This window comes from Mycteria americana, chromosome 6 (assembly GCF_035582795.1).
Source record: "Mycteria americana isolate JAX WOST 10 ecotype Jacksonville Zoo and Gardens chromosome 6, USCA_MyAme_1.0, whole genome shotgun sequence".
NCBI lineage: Eukaryota > Metazoa > Chordata > Aves > Ciconiiformes > Ciconiidae > Mycteria > Mycteria americana.
Window position 1 is genome coordinate 22,058,634 of NC_134370.1, and position 13,338 is coordinate 22,071,971.

Genomic DNA, 13,338 nt, shown 5'->3' on the forward strand with positions numbered 1-13,338 from the left:
TGGGGAAAGACACTTGAAATTGTAACGGATTATTTTGAAAAAATAACAAATACTTCCCTGAAAGTAACATTTATGTGTATTAGTTACTTTGCTGAAGAACTATGGATGCAGAATGGTTGATTGAACCATAGTTTGCACATGAATTTGGTTTAATTTTGTTAACATGTTGCATTTTTCTAGGTAGTATTGTATTTTATACTGCATTACATATATAGCTATCCAAAGTCTATGCAACCTTTTCACTTACGCTTAGGTGGGGTATGAAATGTCTTATCACAAGACATGAATTTTCTCCAATGGACCCGATCTTAAGGTTTTCACAGACTCAGAATTCCTATGAACTTCACTGACAGCTCTTGTTGCTCGAGAAGTGTAGGACTGAACCCCCTATAGAAGCACATTTCATGCCACGTTCAGTGGGGTTGCTCTTTGAAAGTCTGCTGGAGGGGAAGGGAGGATGGCAGGAAAGCTCCTTTTGCAGAGGCATCTCTTACGACAATCTCTGGGCAAGGTTTGTGCAGAGACATGTTTGTCAAGAGAAGAGAGGAAACATCGCCCTCTCTGTGGATCCATTTTGCCACTTCTCCACACGAAAGGTCTAGACATAAACTGGATAGGTGCTACGTTTTACGCAGAACAGAAAAGTTTGTGCGTGGACCTTGTTGGAGCAGTAGTCCTCCTTCAGTGATGCTTGTGGTATGAAGGTGCACAGGTTTTGGCTTATTGCATGCTGTTATGCATCTGACCTTCAGCTGATGTATCTCCAATAAAGTCCATACAAATTAGGCTGAGAGTCTGGCCTTACGGGTTTGTATTTATTTGTCAGCAAAAAGGAATGCCTCACTTCAAACTTTCTTTTCACTGCTGAATCTTGTGTCATACATGTGCAATCTGTTAACTATCCTCCATGTAGGAGTTCGGACCGCTAGTGTGATTATTGCTCTGACGGATGGAGAATTGCAAGACGTTCAGTTTTATTATGCAGAACAAGAAGTAAGTCACCTTCACGTTTACCCAAACTACCTTATGTCAAACCTGTAGGCATTTACTGTTAGCTCCACTGATTATATGGCTTTGCACTTAACGGCAATTTTTTTTTTATGTAGGCCAACAGAGCCAGAAGCTTTGGAGCTATTGTTTATTGTGTTGGAGTGAAAGATTTCAATGAAACTCAGGTAACTTTGCTTGCTTTCTTCTTGTTCTGTTTTTTTGTTATACTACTGCACAAGTAACAGCATCAGATGAAGGCATTTATTTAATTACTTGAGGCATAAATCATTTTGTGTCAGGATGATGTCTTTTAGCAAGTGTGAAAGGGCCCAGTTTTGTTCACTGTAATTTTGTTTTCCTCATGATTTATGATTGTCTTTCTTTGCAGCTGTCAACAATTGCTGACAGCATCGATCATGTTTTTCCAGTTACGGGAGGCTTTTATGCCCTAAGAGGAACCATTGATTCAGTAAGTTGGGTATTCTGAAACCCAGAAAAGGGCACCCTTTCCTGTATTAATAAAGCATAGATAAAAATAATTGATTACCAAAAATGCCATTATCTAAATTTTTTTAGATTCTTAAGAAATCTTGCATTGAGATCCTAGCGGCTGAACCATCAAGTGTTTGTGCAGGAGGTAAGTTTCCACAAGAACAGTGTGATAAGGCAAATGAATGGCAATGGTGAAATGTCAGTAACTACCTAATGTGGTATCGGAGCTGAAGCCGGTGGATGTGTTGAAGCATCCCCTCGGGCCGTGGCTAAAGCTCTGTGTGTCCCTTCTCAACTTGAGAAAAAAATTGTGCTGATAAACACGTAGCTGCTGCGGCTGAATGCCAGCTTGGAGCGTTGGCTGAGGTAGCACTCGGGGAACTGGGGATACTGCTTTTCAAAATATCTGAGAGAAGGAGGAGAGAGAAGTGATATGAAGTCAGACTGCCAGAGGTGTTTTAGGGTCTAAAGGCCACGTCTCACAAATTTCTGGAAAGACTGCGTTCCTAGGATCTGCTAGGACTCGTCAGCAGTTAGAACAAGATTTTGCAAAACATTCACAGAAATTTCAGGTTTATTCAACCAGATGTAATTAACTGCATAGGCCAAGACACCTGACGTGTTTTCCAAAGTACTACTGTTTTATTTATTTGCAGTGAAAGGACCATTAGTGTATATGGTAAACGTGAAGAATCCCCAGAGGAGCTGTTGATAATTTCATGCCTTTCACGTCTAGTATATTTAACTCGGATTTGTTCTGGTTTACGTTAGCAATTCACTTGCTGTGGTTTTGTCTACTTAAGAGGCTATTGCAGCAGAGTGACACTGTAAGTTTGCTGGAAGGTACAGTTTACAGAATGGTTGTTTAGATCTGATGTTACCGTCTTGTGTTCATTTCTTTATACACTGTGAAAATGAGCACATAAAAATAAAATAGCAATGATGCATGAAAGCTGACCTTGAAAGCAGATAAAAATAGGAAACTCAGGAAAAATCTAATAAATATCACAGAGAAGAGAAATTGTTCACTCTTCATTTCCACATGTCGATCACAATATGATCTTGCCCTGAGTATTTCAATTTAAAATGAAATATCCTTGTATCTTTTGAATTATGCCTAAATATATAATTGTGGACTAGACATTTGTGATAAAATCTTGTCTGTGAAAAAATCAAAAAAGGGAATGATTTTGCTTTTAAAAATCTCCGTGTGGAGCTGATCAAAAACAATTTTAAAGCTTTGACATTTCAAAGCTTTTTTTATTTCATAGCAATAAATGATTTCTTTTTTTGCTTACTTATTGTACAGCAGGCAATTTTTTGTGCAACAGCTTATTGCAAGCTTTCCTGTTCAACAAAAATTGCATTTAGCTACATGAAAATGTGAGCGTTCCAATAGGAGGGATTTCAGTAGTATTCTTGTAATTGTTTGGAACAATGTTAAGAATATTGGAAAGCTGAAGTTGAAACCATTTTTTCAAATGGAAATGTGAAAATATTTTTCTAAAGTATTTGAGAAAATAAATTTTCAAGAAAAGATTTGCTTTTCAAAAATGGATATATTTCAGCAAAAAGAGTAAAATTTCTTATTTTCAAAAGGAATCAGTTTGATTCCTGATTCTTGAGTTCAAACCACTTCATTTTTTTGCAAAGCTTGCTAGGTAACTAGTTTCTCGCAAACGTGGTTAAAAATACATGAGTACACTTCAAAATAGTTTGCCCTCCTTAAAAAAAAATTGTTGCATTACTTGCGTCTGTAAGAGTTTTTTGTTGTCTTTGTGGCTTTCAAATAAGACCAGTATAAATCAGGCAGAACCAGTTTCTGTGTATTGCTGCTGATTCAGCAAAATACCGGCACTTGTTCAACTTACCTTCTGAGGTTTGTTCTGTCCCTGTTGACAAAGCCATCCAGCAAAGGCTGGCACACGGTGAAGTGTGGTGCTGAATCACCAGGGCATGAAGACTTGGATCTTGCGTGCTTGAAGGTTTGCTTGTAGCAGCAGGGAGCTTGAAAATAGGAGGAATCCAAAACTGCAGCTCTGAATGGTACATTACTGTTGTGTTAAATGGTCCTTAGCACCAAGAATCAGGCCTGTAATAGCTTTTATTAGGAGTCTAGTCCTGCAAGCCTTAGCTGAAATGAACTCCTGCAAGAGGTTTTACAGCATGAGGCTGCAAATATTTACACTTTGCTTACTTGCTTTGCTTACACTTTGCTTATTTGCACTGACGCTGCTTGGCTTTGTTATCCTTTATTATCCCACTTACTTCAACATAGCCAGAGGTTCATCTTTATAGCTGTGTGCACCACTGTCTTCTGGAGGGAAGCTCCTGGGACTGAACAACGTTTTTCACGGTAGTGTGGATCCAGGTCCTGAATCCAGTTCACTGGACAGTCAGATATAGTTCTACTCTATATGTAACGTGATTTATTTTTTTAATGTACTTTCTTTGGACTTTAACGCAAAAAATACTGAAGCCTATGAAGTCATCTCAGAATTTTAATGCATTTTAAATTTAAGTAATTACTAATGTAGTTTACTGATAATGTATAGGTAAGATATACAGCCATTGAATCCTATACAAAAATACATATACACCTGCATTTAGAACTGGCTGAAAATTAGAACATAACATTTTCTAGAAATGCAACATTCCTCCTCCTTTTTCCTAAGTTAGGAGGTTTTTTTGTTTAAAAAAAAAATGCGTAATTGAAATTTGCATTTCAAAATTTTGATCAAAAAATTGTAGACCTTTTGAAAGAGTGCAGTATATTACCACATTCTCCAGCAAAGAAGCTTGCTTGTTTACAGCCTTGAAATGTGGCTCTGTCCATGCTTTTTGTATGAAACTTATCTGAGTGAGGAGGTGATAATCAGTTTGGCTTTTATTTAGCATTATTACTAATTTTTAGAATCTGCTATGAGATCATGAGGGTTTTGTGTTGCTCAGTGGAAGCCAGTCATGATCAGGGCTTAGAGCAGACTGACCAACTCCTTGTAACCGTTCTTGCAACTCCTAATTACCACTGTGGTGGTGATTACTGGTGATCTTGGCTTCATTTTTGACTTGCCAGAGGTTTAGTAAATTGCTGATGAAACAATTTCCATGTGGGACTCTGTGACGAAGCTATCTGGCAAGTCCATTTGCAAATTGATCTTGTCCCGTTATGACAGCTATCTGATGCTTAATGCTTTTTGACCCTGCAAATTTATCGTCCTTGTGGAGAAATGTAGTTGGGTCCTTCCCGTTCCCTCTGATTTAAAGTGACCAAGACATGCAGCCTGTAAACAGGCTATCAGTGCAGAATTGGAGGTGCCTCATATCCTGTTTGACAGCATCATTGCTTTGATTATGCTTACGGTACACAGATGTGATTGAAAGGTTTTGTTGGATGTGGCATCCTACTGGCCACATCAACTACCAGGTGTGGATGCAAGCCGTCAGCTTCTCATCAGAGTCACAGAAGTGAAGCCGACAGCGCAGCCAGCGCACACCAGCTTCAACCTACCATCTCGCTGCCAGCGCTGCCTGGTTATTTCAGTGCTGACCTTTTTCCCTTCGCTGTCTTGTCAAAAGCTACAATCGACGATCTGACAGTAACTAAGGAAGAAAAGGACGCAGCCAGAGCCAGGGTGCAAAATTAAATGGAATTAGCCATTTCAACAGACCATCGTCCAGAACACGTTAATGCTCTGGAGCATCCAAAGGGGCAGACTTCTTAACAGCAACAACCAAATCCAGTCCCAGCTGTTTACATTTCCATGCGAGTCTGGTATTGAGACTGTATCGTCAGCCTGTGGTGGTGGGCAGGTTACTACCGAGTCAATATTCACAACTGACTGTGCAGAGTGGCAGTGATAGCGGAAAGAAGGGCAGGCGAGGTATAAACTATCTTGACAAGACTAAACTTCTAGATGTAGCTTTTACCTTCGATGTTTTGTGTTGAAAGTCTCTTACTTGCTGCCTCTTTTTAAAGGCGTTGCCACTGCAATAGCTGTCAGTTAAGCTTTTGTGGCTGCTGCCTTTTAAGACCATCCGTTTGGGGGGGGGGGGGGGGGGGGAATAAATCTACCTGCAATATTATTTCAGCAAGCTACTTATATAATATAAAATTGAGAGGCAAGAAGAAGTTATCTTAGCTGGGTGTTCAGGTCACTGTGGAGTGGGCTGGCTACAAGCAAGTCTGGGGTAACGCAGACCCAATGGGCCTCATGTAGTGTTATCTAATAACCTTTGGGCCTCATGTAGTGTTATCTAATAACAAGTCCCAGGCAGGTAGTCCTGGCAGGTGGGCAGAGGCCCGGTTGCCCTCGGGGCTGGCCATGACACTCAGCTCTGCTGGCAAAAAAAGGAATGCTCATCAAGAATAACTCTCGGCATATCACCTGGGTTAAATGTGGAGGGGCTCAAGGCCTGGATCAGCCTTGAGGCAACAAACAGAGGGTTATTTTTCAGGTGTGTGAGCAAGCTCAGTGCACTGCAACATGATCAGTGGTGCCAGCAGTGCAGGGCATCTGCAGCTGGGATCTCTGGCTGACAGCAGCCTTCCTAGGTTGGCTTTACTCGGATGTGAAACTGCTCTATCGGTAAAGAGACCATTGGAAAGTTGGCTGAAAAAACTGGCAATGCTTTTCCTGCTTGAATGAACAAATCACAGCTGCTTATCACAGTAATGACAAAACTCATAGGTGCCCCCCATCAGGACTGAAGCAACAGAAGTTGAGAGCAGCTGAAGGGCAGGTTCAGGAGTGCCAGCAGACAGTGTGTCTGATGTGGCAGGTCTCTTCTTGTGCCACTGGTGGGTTCTGCTGCTGGGGCAGGGGTGTGGGGGAAGAGCACAAAGAAAATGGCAGCACCTGGGTCTTTAGTTGTTCCCACACGCAGCAGATGCTAATGGGGCTGTGCACAGGCTCAGTTCTTGTATGGACTGAAAGATTGTATTTTTCCAGGACTTGTACCAGATGCAAAGCTTCCCCTCTGATTCACAGGGGGGTTATGAGGGGAGTCCTGTTTGTCTGCATCTGTCTGAACAGAGCTGCTGCTGAGAGCCAAGTGCAACCTGCTGTGGAGATAGGAGGAAGGACCGGTGCTATGGTTAGCAAAGGTGTCTGGCCCAAAAGCCGTGGAGGAGCCATGAGATGACATCAGCCATGTCAGGCTCACAGTATTACTGTGGCACCTTTAATTAAGGCATTGGGGGTCAATGAGACGCTTGCGGGAGCAACCTTGAGACGAATGTTGCTCTGTGAAGCACCAGTGCCGCTATAGCACTCTTGACCATTGCCGCTGAATATTGAGACTGTCAGCGTGAATGTTTTGTTTCAGGCATAGGGCAGGGAACAGCCATTGTCATGCTGTAATTCAGATCACTCTGAAAGGAAACGCTGTTATTTGAGCTATTTTTCATTACCCTTCTGTATTTTTACTTACAGAATCATTTCAAGTCGTGGTAAGAGGCAACGGCTTTTACCATGCAAGAAATATTGACCAGGTACTCTGCAGCTTCAAGCTCAACGACAGCCTTACTATCAGTAAGTTTGCAGGCTGGTGGATTCCAGTGCTCCCTGTGGCTGTGTCACTTCATGAGTGACAGAGGTGACACAGCCCACTTCTCGTCCATGGTGGGGGAGTCCTTGCAGTGGATGTGGGGGGAGCTGGGCAGGGATCTACACCTAACAGAAGCTTGAAATGCATCTTTATTTAATCCTGTGACCTGTGGGCATTGTGTCGTGAGGGCTTACCTGGGGTGTGCTGCTGCACAATGAATTTCAGGATCATTGTAATGGTGCACGTGGATGATGCATACAGCCAGCAAGGACTGGGTATCAGGTTTTAAGACAGAGAAATGAAATTGCTCCCTCTTCCCTTGTTCATCACCAGTAAAAAGAAATAATGCTATCTTGATCCTCTGGCGGTGTCTTCAGACTCTTTATTCACCAATTCAGGAGACACTCGCCATAAAGCAGGGCCCTCCCAGGCCTGCTCCGTTCCTCTCTGACGCCAGTTGCTGGTCTCATTGCAGCGAGCATGTAACGTGGAAACTCCCTGTCATCGCTGTGCTAAACAGGGTCTTTTGTTTGCTGTCTCAGCAGCCAGGCGAAGGACTGAATGGCCAAAAAAGACTGAGTGTCTAGTTTCTCAGCAGTCCTCTCTTATTCCCAAGAAGCAGTGTGTGTCTGGCAGGGTGAAGCACGGCGTGGGGAGGGGAGCTTTGCTCCTTTTCTGTATACGCTACCCTTGTTGGCTGAGCACAGTAGAGGCTTTCATATCCTGTGGCGGTCAGACTGGTGCCTTCCCCAGCAGTGAATTCACTTACAAGAGGGAGCACATGAATTGCTCCTTCATTTCCCATCCTAGTTGCCTACGTGGAGGCTGCATTAAATAAACTCTGGTGGTCTCGCTCTCATTCCGCTTACAGATGCCCGTTGCCAGGGATTTGTTTCTTGTGGTTTACCAGGTAGACAGGCTTTTGGTTTTTTCTTCCTTGTCCCTAATGCACTGGCTCCTTGACTGGACTTCACACGGTGAGTGCTGACCCGGGCCTGGAAGTACACAGGAGCAAAACTACCCTGATGCCCCACTCCTCCGTGCTGTGTTCTCCTTGGGTTAGGTCTGCAACAGATGTTGTGATGAGACACTGAGCTATGCTGGCTGGCTTCTTTCCCCTCAGGCTGGCCCTAAAACATATCACTATAGTTTCCATGGTCTCATCTCTGCCAAAACTGGGAAATGAGCTTTGTCTTCAGGTGTGCTTGGGGTGGGCGAAGCATGGAAGAACAACTCTCATATCTGTTGTTGCTCAAGTTAATTCTTTTTCCTAGGGAGAAAGAGTAATCAAGCCTCTAAGGTTTAAACAAGCTGGCAGCTCTTACCAGCCCCTAATTCACTTGGGTTGGACTTTTGTGAGCTAGTCTTTCTCTGGACTAGCACTTTAGCTGCTCTGGGCCGTTCGGAGCTAATGTGTGGTCAGAGCAGTGACTTGTCTGCTCTTGTTCCTCAGCTTACGTGCTTTTAGTGGAGTGGCATTGCAGGATTACTGCTGGGCCTCCTCTCTGTGTTGATGGGACTTGGCTTTCTGGATGTGGCTTTTGAAAGCAACAGGATTGGCACTGCTGACTCTTGGAGCAGCAGAGTGCAGGGAGGCAGGAAGGCACCCATGGCCTTGCTTTTGACTCTGCCTGCACCAGACCTCTATAAACATGGGCTGTTTCCAGATGATTCTGCCACAGAGGGGAGGTTGGAAAAGGAAAAGCAGCAGCTAGTGCAGGACAGGTCCTCACAGTAACATCAGTCACGGCCCCTCTCTGCCTGTCTCCCGTATATGACCAACCATGGACTGGTGTCTGTCCACTTCAGCTCCACCTCATCTCTGTTATTCCTTTTCCCTGGGCTCAAACAGTGCAGCCTTGGCTTCTCCTATGTGTGTGTTTGGGAGTGGGTAGGCAAAAATTGAACCCTATACTTTTGACCACTGGAGTAACTTGTGGGGTCAGAGTATTCAGTATGAGTAGAGTGCGTGCACTTGTCAAATAGACAAATGAGTATTGCTCAAAGCTCGCTTCAAAATGGCTGATCGCTGCTGTCAGGAACAGACATGTACTTCCATTTCTTAGCTGTGGTATCTCTAGCCTGATAACATTATATTGGCATCAACAAGAATGGTCATCCTAGTACTTGGCTATGTAATCAGTACCATTGGGGAATATTGGTACTTGCCTATATACTGAATTTGTCTGTGGCTCTCATTGGTGTCAGTGTTTCTGCAGGGGGTGGCCTGCTTGGGACAATTTGTTTTCATGCCTGACAGTTATATTCATTTCTTTTCAGATGAAAAGCCGACCCTCGTTCACGATACTTACTTACTTTGTCCTGCCCCAGTGATAGAAGATGCTGGACAGTAAGTATTGCTTTCCAGCACATGTCAAGAGAGAGGGGACTTCTGGATAAGGATGTCATTACTGAGCCAAGGGCTCAGAATTTTGCCCAAAGTGCCAAGCTAATAAATTTGTGTGTGTGCCAGGATTACCTCCATCCCTTTTGTGCCAGATCCTCTCCTAGTGTGAGCCAGCATAGCTCTATTCAATGTTGGGTCTTTAGCACAGGTTAACCAAAGGCCTTGTTGGACCATGGTCCTATATCATAGAATAGTGATTTCTCCTCTGTTCCTATCTCCTGTTTTTTCAGACCAAAAGGTAATTGAATTCCAGGCAAACTTTTCATTTTGATTGAAAACAGATGCTTGATTTGAATTCCGTTGCTGCTGTTGTAGATGTTGCTTCCTGGGTTTTGCCCTGCTCTGGCTAGTGTTGGTATTTTTCTGGCTAGTGTCTGGTTGTTGTAATCCTGCAGACCCCTGGGAGACATGGCACAAGGCCCTGCCTTCCCCCTGGGTGATCTTGTGGGTGCTTAAATACTGTACTGGGGGTAAGGGGGAATGCCTCCCTCCCCTTTCCTATTTGTGGGTGAGGGAAAGTTGTTTGCTGTTTTTCTGTGGGTTATTTTGTTTGTTTGTTTGTTTTTTCTCCTCAGACCCTTTCTCTGATATTGGAGAATGGCTAGGGCCAGATTAATCTTTAATTTCACTATCATTTCAGTGTTTTTACCCCTTGCCCTCAGTGCAGGTATTCTGGATTTACTTGGATGTCAAAGAAAACACATTCTGACTCTTTAAGCTGCAGGTTTTTTTTAAAAAAAAAAAAAGCCTTAAAGTTTCTTGTGCTATCTAGGGTAGTATTGCAAACGTCTGAGACTTCACGTTATGACTCACTGTCCTAGTGCCCTTTGCCCCAGGTGGGATGGAGGTTTTTTGATAAAGAGCATATGCCCCAACTCAATTAAGCCAACATAAAAAGGGTGGCTCCTGGGCAAGCAGAGAGACAAATGCAGGTAAACATTTAAACAGGTAAACAAGCTATGAAAATGCCTTGACTCAGCAGGACATTTTATCCATGCATGTCCATAAGCCAATGGCTAAAACACAGCCAGAATAAAGGGAACAATGGGTATAAAGATGACACTAAAAAAAAGTGTATCTGTTTTGTGCTTCAGGGTGGTTTTCCTACAAGTCAGCATGAACAACGGGCTAACATTCATCTCCAGCTCTGTCAGCATCACCAGCACACAGTGTGTAAGTAATTGCAGTGGGGCTTGACAGAGAAACCATGACATCTTCAAAAGAGACGGTGGGTCTTCAGGCAAAGCCTCCTTGAGTGAGCATGAGCTCTCTACAGCTTCTGCATCACAGTTATTGACTGGATCCCAGCAGTTCTTTGAAAAATAACCAGGGCTAGTTAAGATTAAATCGTTATTGATGATGCATAGATCACAATAGATTTACTGAATAAAAAATTACAAAAGGCACCCTGCCCATTCCTGTCGCAGGAAAGAGAGATCCTCAAAGCTAGGATCTGACTAGAAGGGAATCTGGGAAAATGAGGGAAGGAGCACCAGGAAGCAACATCCTGTTGAGCTTTGGGATCCCTTATGGGATCTGGGGTGAAAGGTGCAACTGCCAGGACTTGGATCTGGAAGGGCCACGGCAGAGAAGGTCCTCTAAATTTACATGGTTATTTTTTGGTTGGAGCTTACAGCATTTGTTCTTAGACCACCACAACTTGCCTTCACTAGTTCAGGATTCGCTAAGGCGTTTTTACAGTTTTAGTGACAGGAGCTGGTTGCTTTTCTCTTGGTGTCACAGGGGATGACCAGAAGGAGATAGAGCCTCAGATCCTGGGATGAGCTTCTTGATAAAAGGCTGCTGCTCAGCCCAGCCAAGGGAGCCTACACTACTGCGGGACAGCAATGGCTGTGATATGAGCATCTCCTAGTCAAAAAGACCACCTATCCCCAGGTGGAGTGTCAGGGACCAACAGCTAGAAGTGATCCTTCATCAAAAATATCAAAAATATTAAAAAATTATTTTAGAATCAAACAGTCAAAATGAAGACACTGACTACTAGATAAGCAGTCATCTTCCTTGCCTTGGAGTAAAAACAGGCAACGCCCATAGCTGGTGCAAGCAAGTACGGTAGCTAAAGATTTGGCCTTGTGCTTGTGGACTAAACAAAGTTTGCTGAAGTACCTGATAGCAAGCACTTTGTATCAAAGTTGAGCTTTATTGTTATTAGTGTCAAAAGGACTTTTATAGCCTACGCCAAATGCTGTCATATTGGTTTGTAATCATTGTTGGCCTTTTTGACAGCTGCAGAACAGAAGGTCAGGAATGAAGATAGAGGCAGTGACTGTAACTCGCAAATCTGATTTTCTGATGTTTTTAGCAACAAAGCTGGGAAATCTCACACCAGATTGCTGGAACAGTCCGGGGTGCAGGGACTCAGAATTTAGCAGAGATGTGTTTGCTGCTTCACCTGACTATTTTTATTTTTCTAAAACTTTCCTCCAAATTTTTTACACTGAAGACTGATATTTTCACATTTTATTCCTTTCTTCTACCTCAGGTACAATAAAACCTTTTGATTCTGCGGTGAAACACAAGTGTTAACCAGTGCATTTAGTTACCAGTTAACCTACCATATGTAGTTTGTTTCTGATGAAGACCGAAGTCTTAGCCCTAGCTGGGCTTCCTACAGGCCAGAACATGGACGGAGGAAGCTTTCCTCTCAGTAGCCTTAGGATAAAGAGAGGAATCCAATCTCCAGTCCTGTCAATCTGACAGTTTTTGACCAGCCTCTTGCAGATTGAATGTGAAGGAGGCAGGGAGCCTGATTCTCAGCTGGTACAAAAAAAGACTGTCTCAGTCCAGTTACATCCCATAAGCAGGGAGGTTGGCAGTTCAGTTTCTAACTTTGTCTTAATTTCATGCATTTCACTCTTCTCGTTTTAGAGACTCCCTCCATTTCCTTTCCTCTCCAGTTTCCTTTTCTGTGGGTGGCAGTTAGCTGGCCTGCTCAGCTCTCCTCCCCAGCTGGCCCTTCTGTCCTTTCTGTACAGTAAGTATCTTCTCTTCACTTCACTCCTTAAGCCTCTGTGTGATCCCGGTGCTTATTTCTGTTCAGCTGCATGAAGTCTGCTATTTCCTTTTCGAAGTCCTGCTTCACTGCGATGCCTTGTATATTTAATCATTAAAAGAGAACTCTTTAGCTTCTTGCTGCCAGCAGCTCCCGAGCTGCTGCTGGCAAATGTCTCAGCGATTTATATGAGCACTTGGCATGGGAAAAGCAAAGCCTGGGAACAAAGGCTACAAAACAAGGAGGTAATGTGTGTTTGGAGTAACAGTAGCAGTGGTATATGCATCTGTGGCTCATGCACTGCGATGTTGCTGTACTTGGATTTGTTTTTACGGAGTGCAGCAATACCTCTTAGTTATGCTTGACTTTTACTCATCCTTTTCTCAGCAAACTGACTTCGCTGGGAATTCATGCCGCCCAAGCGTCTGCTTTCCAGATGCATTAGTGCTACATGGGGCCACAGGAGGGCCAGAGAGGGGGACTGCGGCGCTGAACTGCACTGGGTAGTGTGTCTTCTAGCAGGACTCCTTTGAGCAGGGGGTCTGGCACATGTTGCAGCACTCCGCCTTGGCTTTCAGCTGCTCCCTGACCAAGTGAATGAGGTGAGCTAAATAGCGTATCCCAAAACAGGTCAGTTTGTTGCATCTATAACAAGAAGCCACAGAGCAGTGGAGGGATGGTGATGCTGTGACACAGTGATACGGGATACTGGGCTACCTGCCTAAAAGCATGGAGTAGGACCTGTGCTTGTGTTAGTCCCGTCTTGAACACGTCAGTCCTGACAGCTCTAGGATTTGGTGTGAGAAAGAAAGAGGTACCACCCAAGTCAGCCACTTGGGATCTCACCCAGACTTTGCAAAGCTCTTATCGGCTGGTACTTTCTTTT

The 13,338-nt window shown here is 43.7% G+C and overlaps 1 protein-coding gene across 2 annotated transcripts in view; it reads left to right on the top strand.

The window, feature by feature from the left end:
* ANTXRL (ANTXR like) overlaps window positions 1-13,338 on the top strand; it is a 61,996-nt gene that overhangs the window by 16,524 nt on the left and 32,134 nt on the right. For both annotated transcript variants that reach the window (XM_075504968.1, XM_075504967.1), the window contains 7 exons: window positions 914-993; window positions 1,107-1,175; window positions 1,379-1,459; window positions 1,567-1,627; window positions 6,918-7,016; window positions 9,313-9,382; window positions 10,534-10,612. In XM_075504968.1, coding sequence (XP_075361083.1) covers window positions 914-993; window positions 1,107-1,175; window positions 1,379-1,459; window positions 1,567-1,627; window positions 6,918-7,016; window positions 9,313-9,382; window positions 10,534-10,612 — 539 coding nt within the window. The remainder of the gene's footprint in view (window positions 1-913; window positions 994-1,106; window positions 1,176-1,378; window positions 1,460-1,566; window positions 1,628-6,917; window positions 7,017-9,312; window positions 9,383-10,533; window positions 10,613-13,338) is intronic.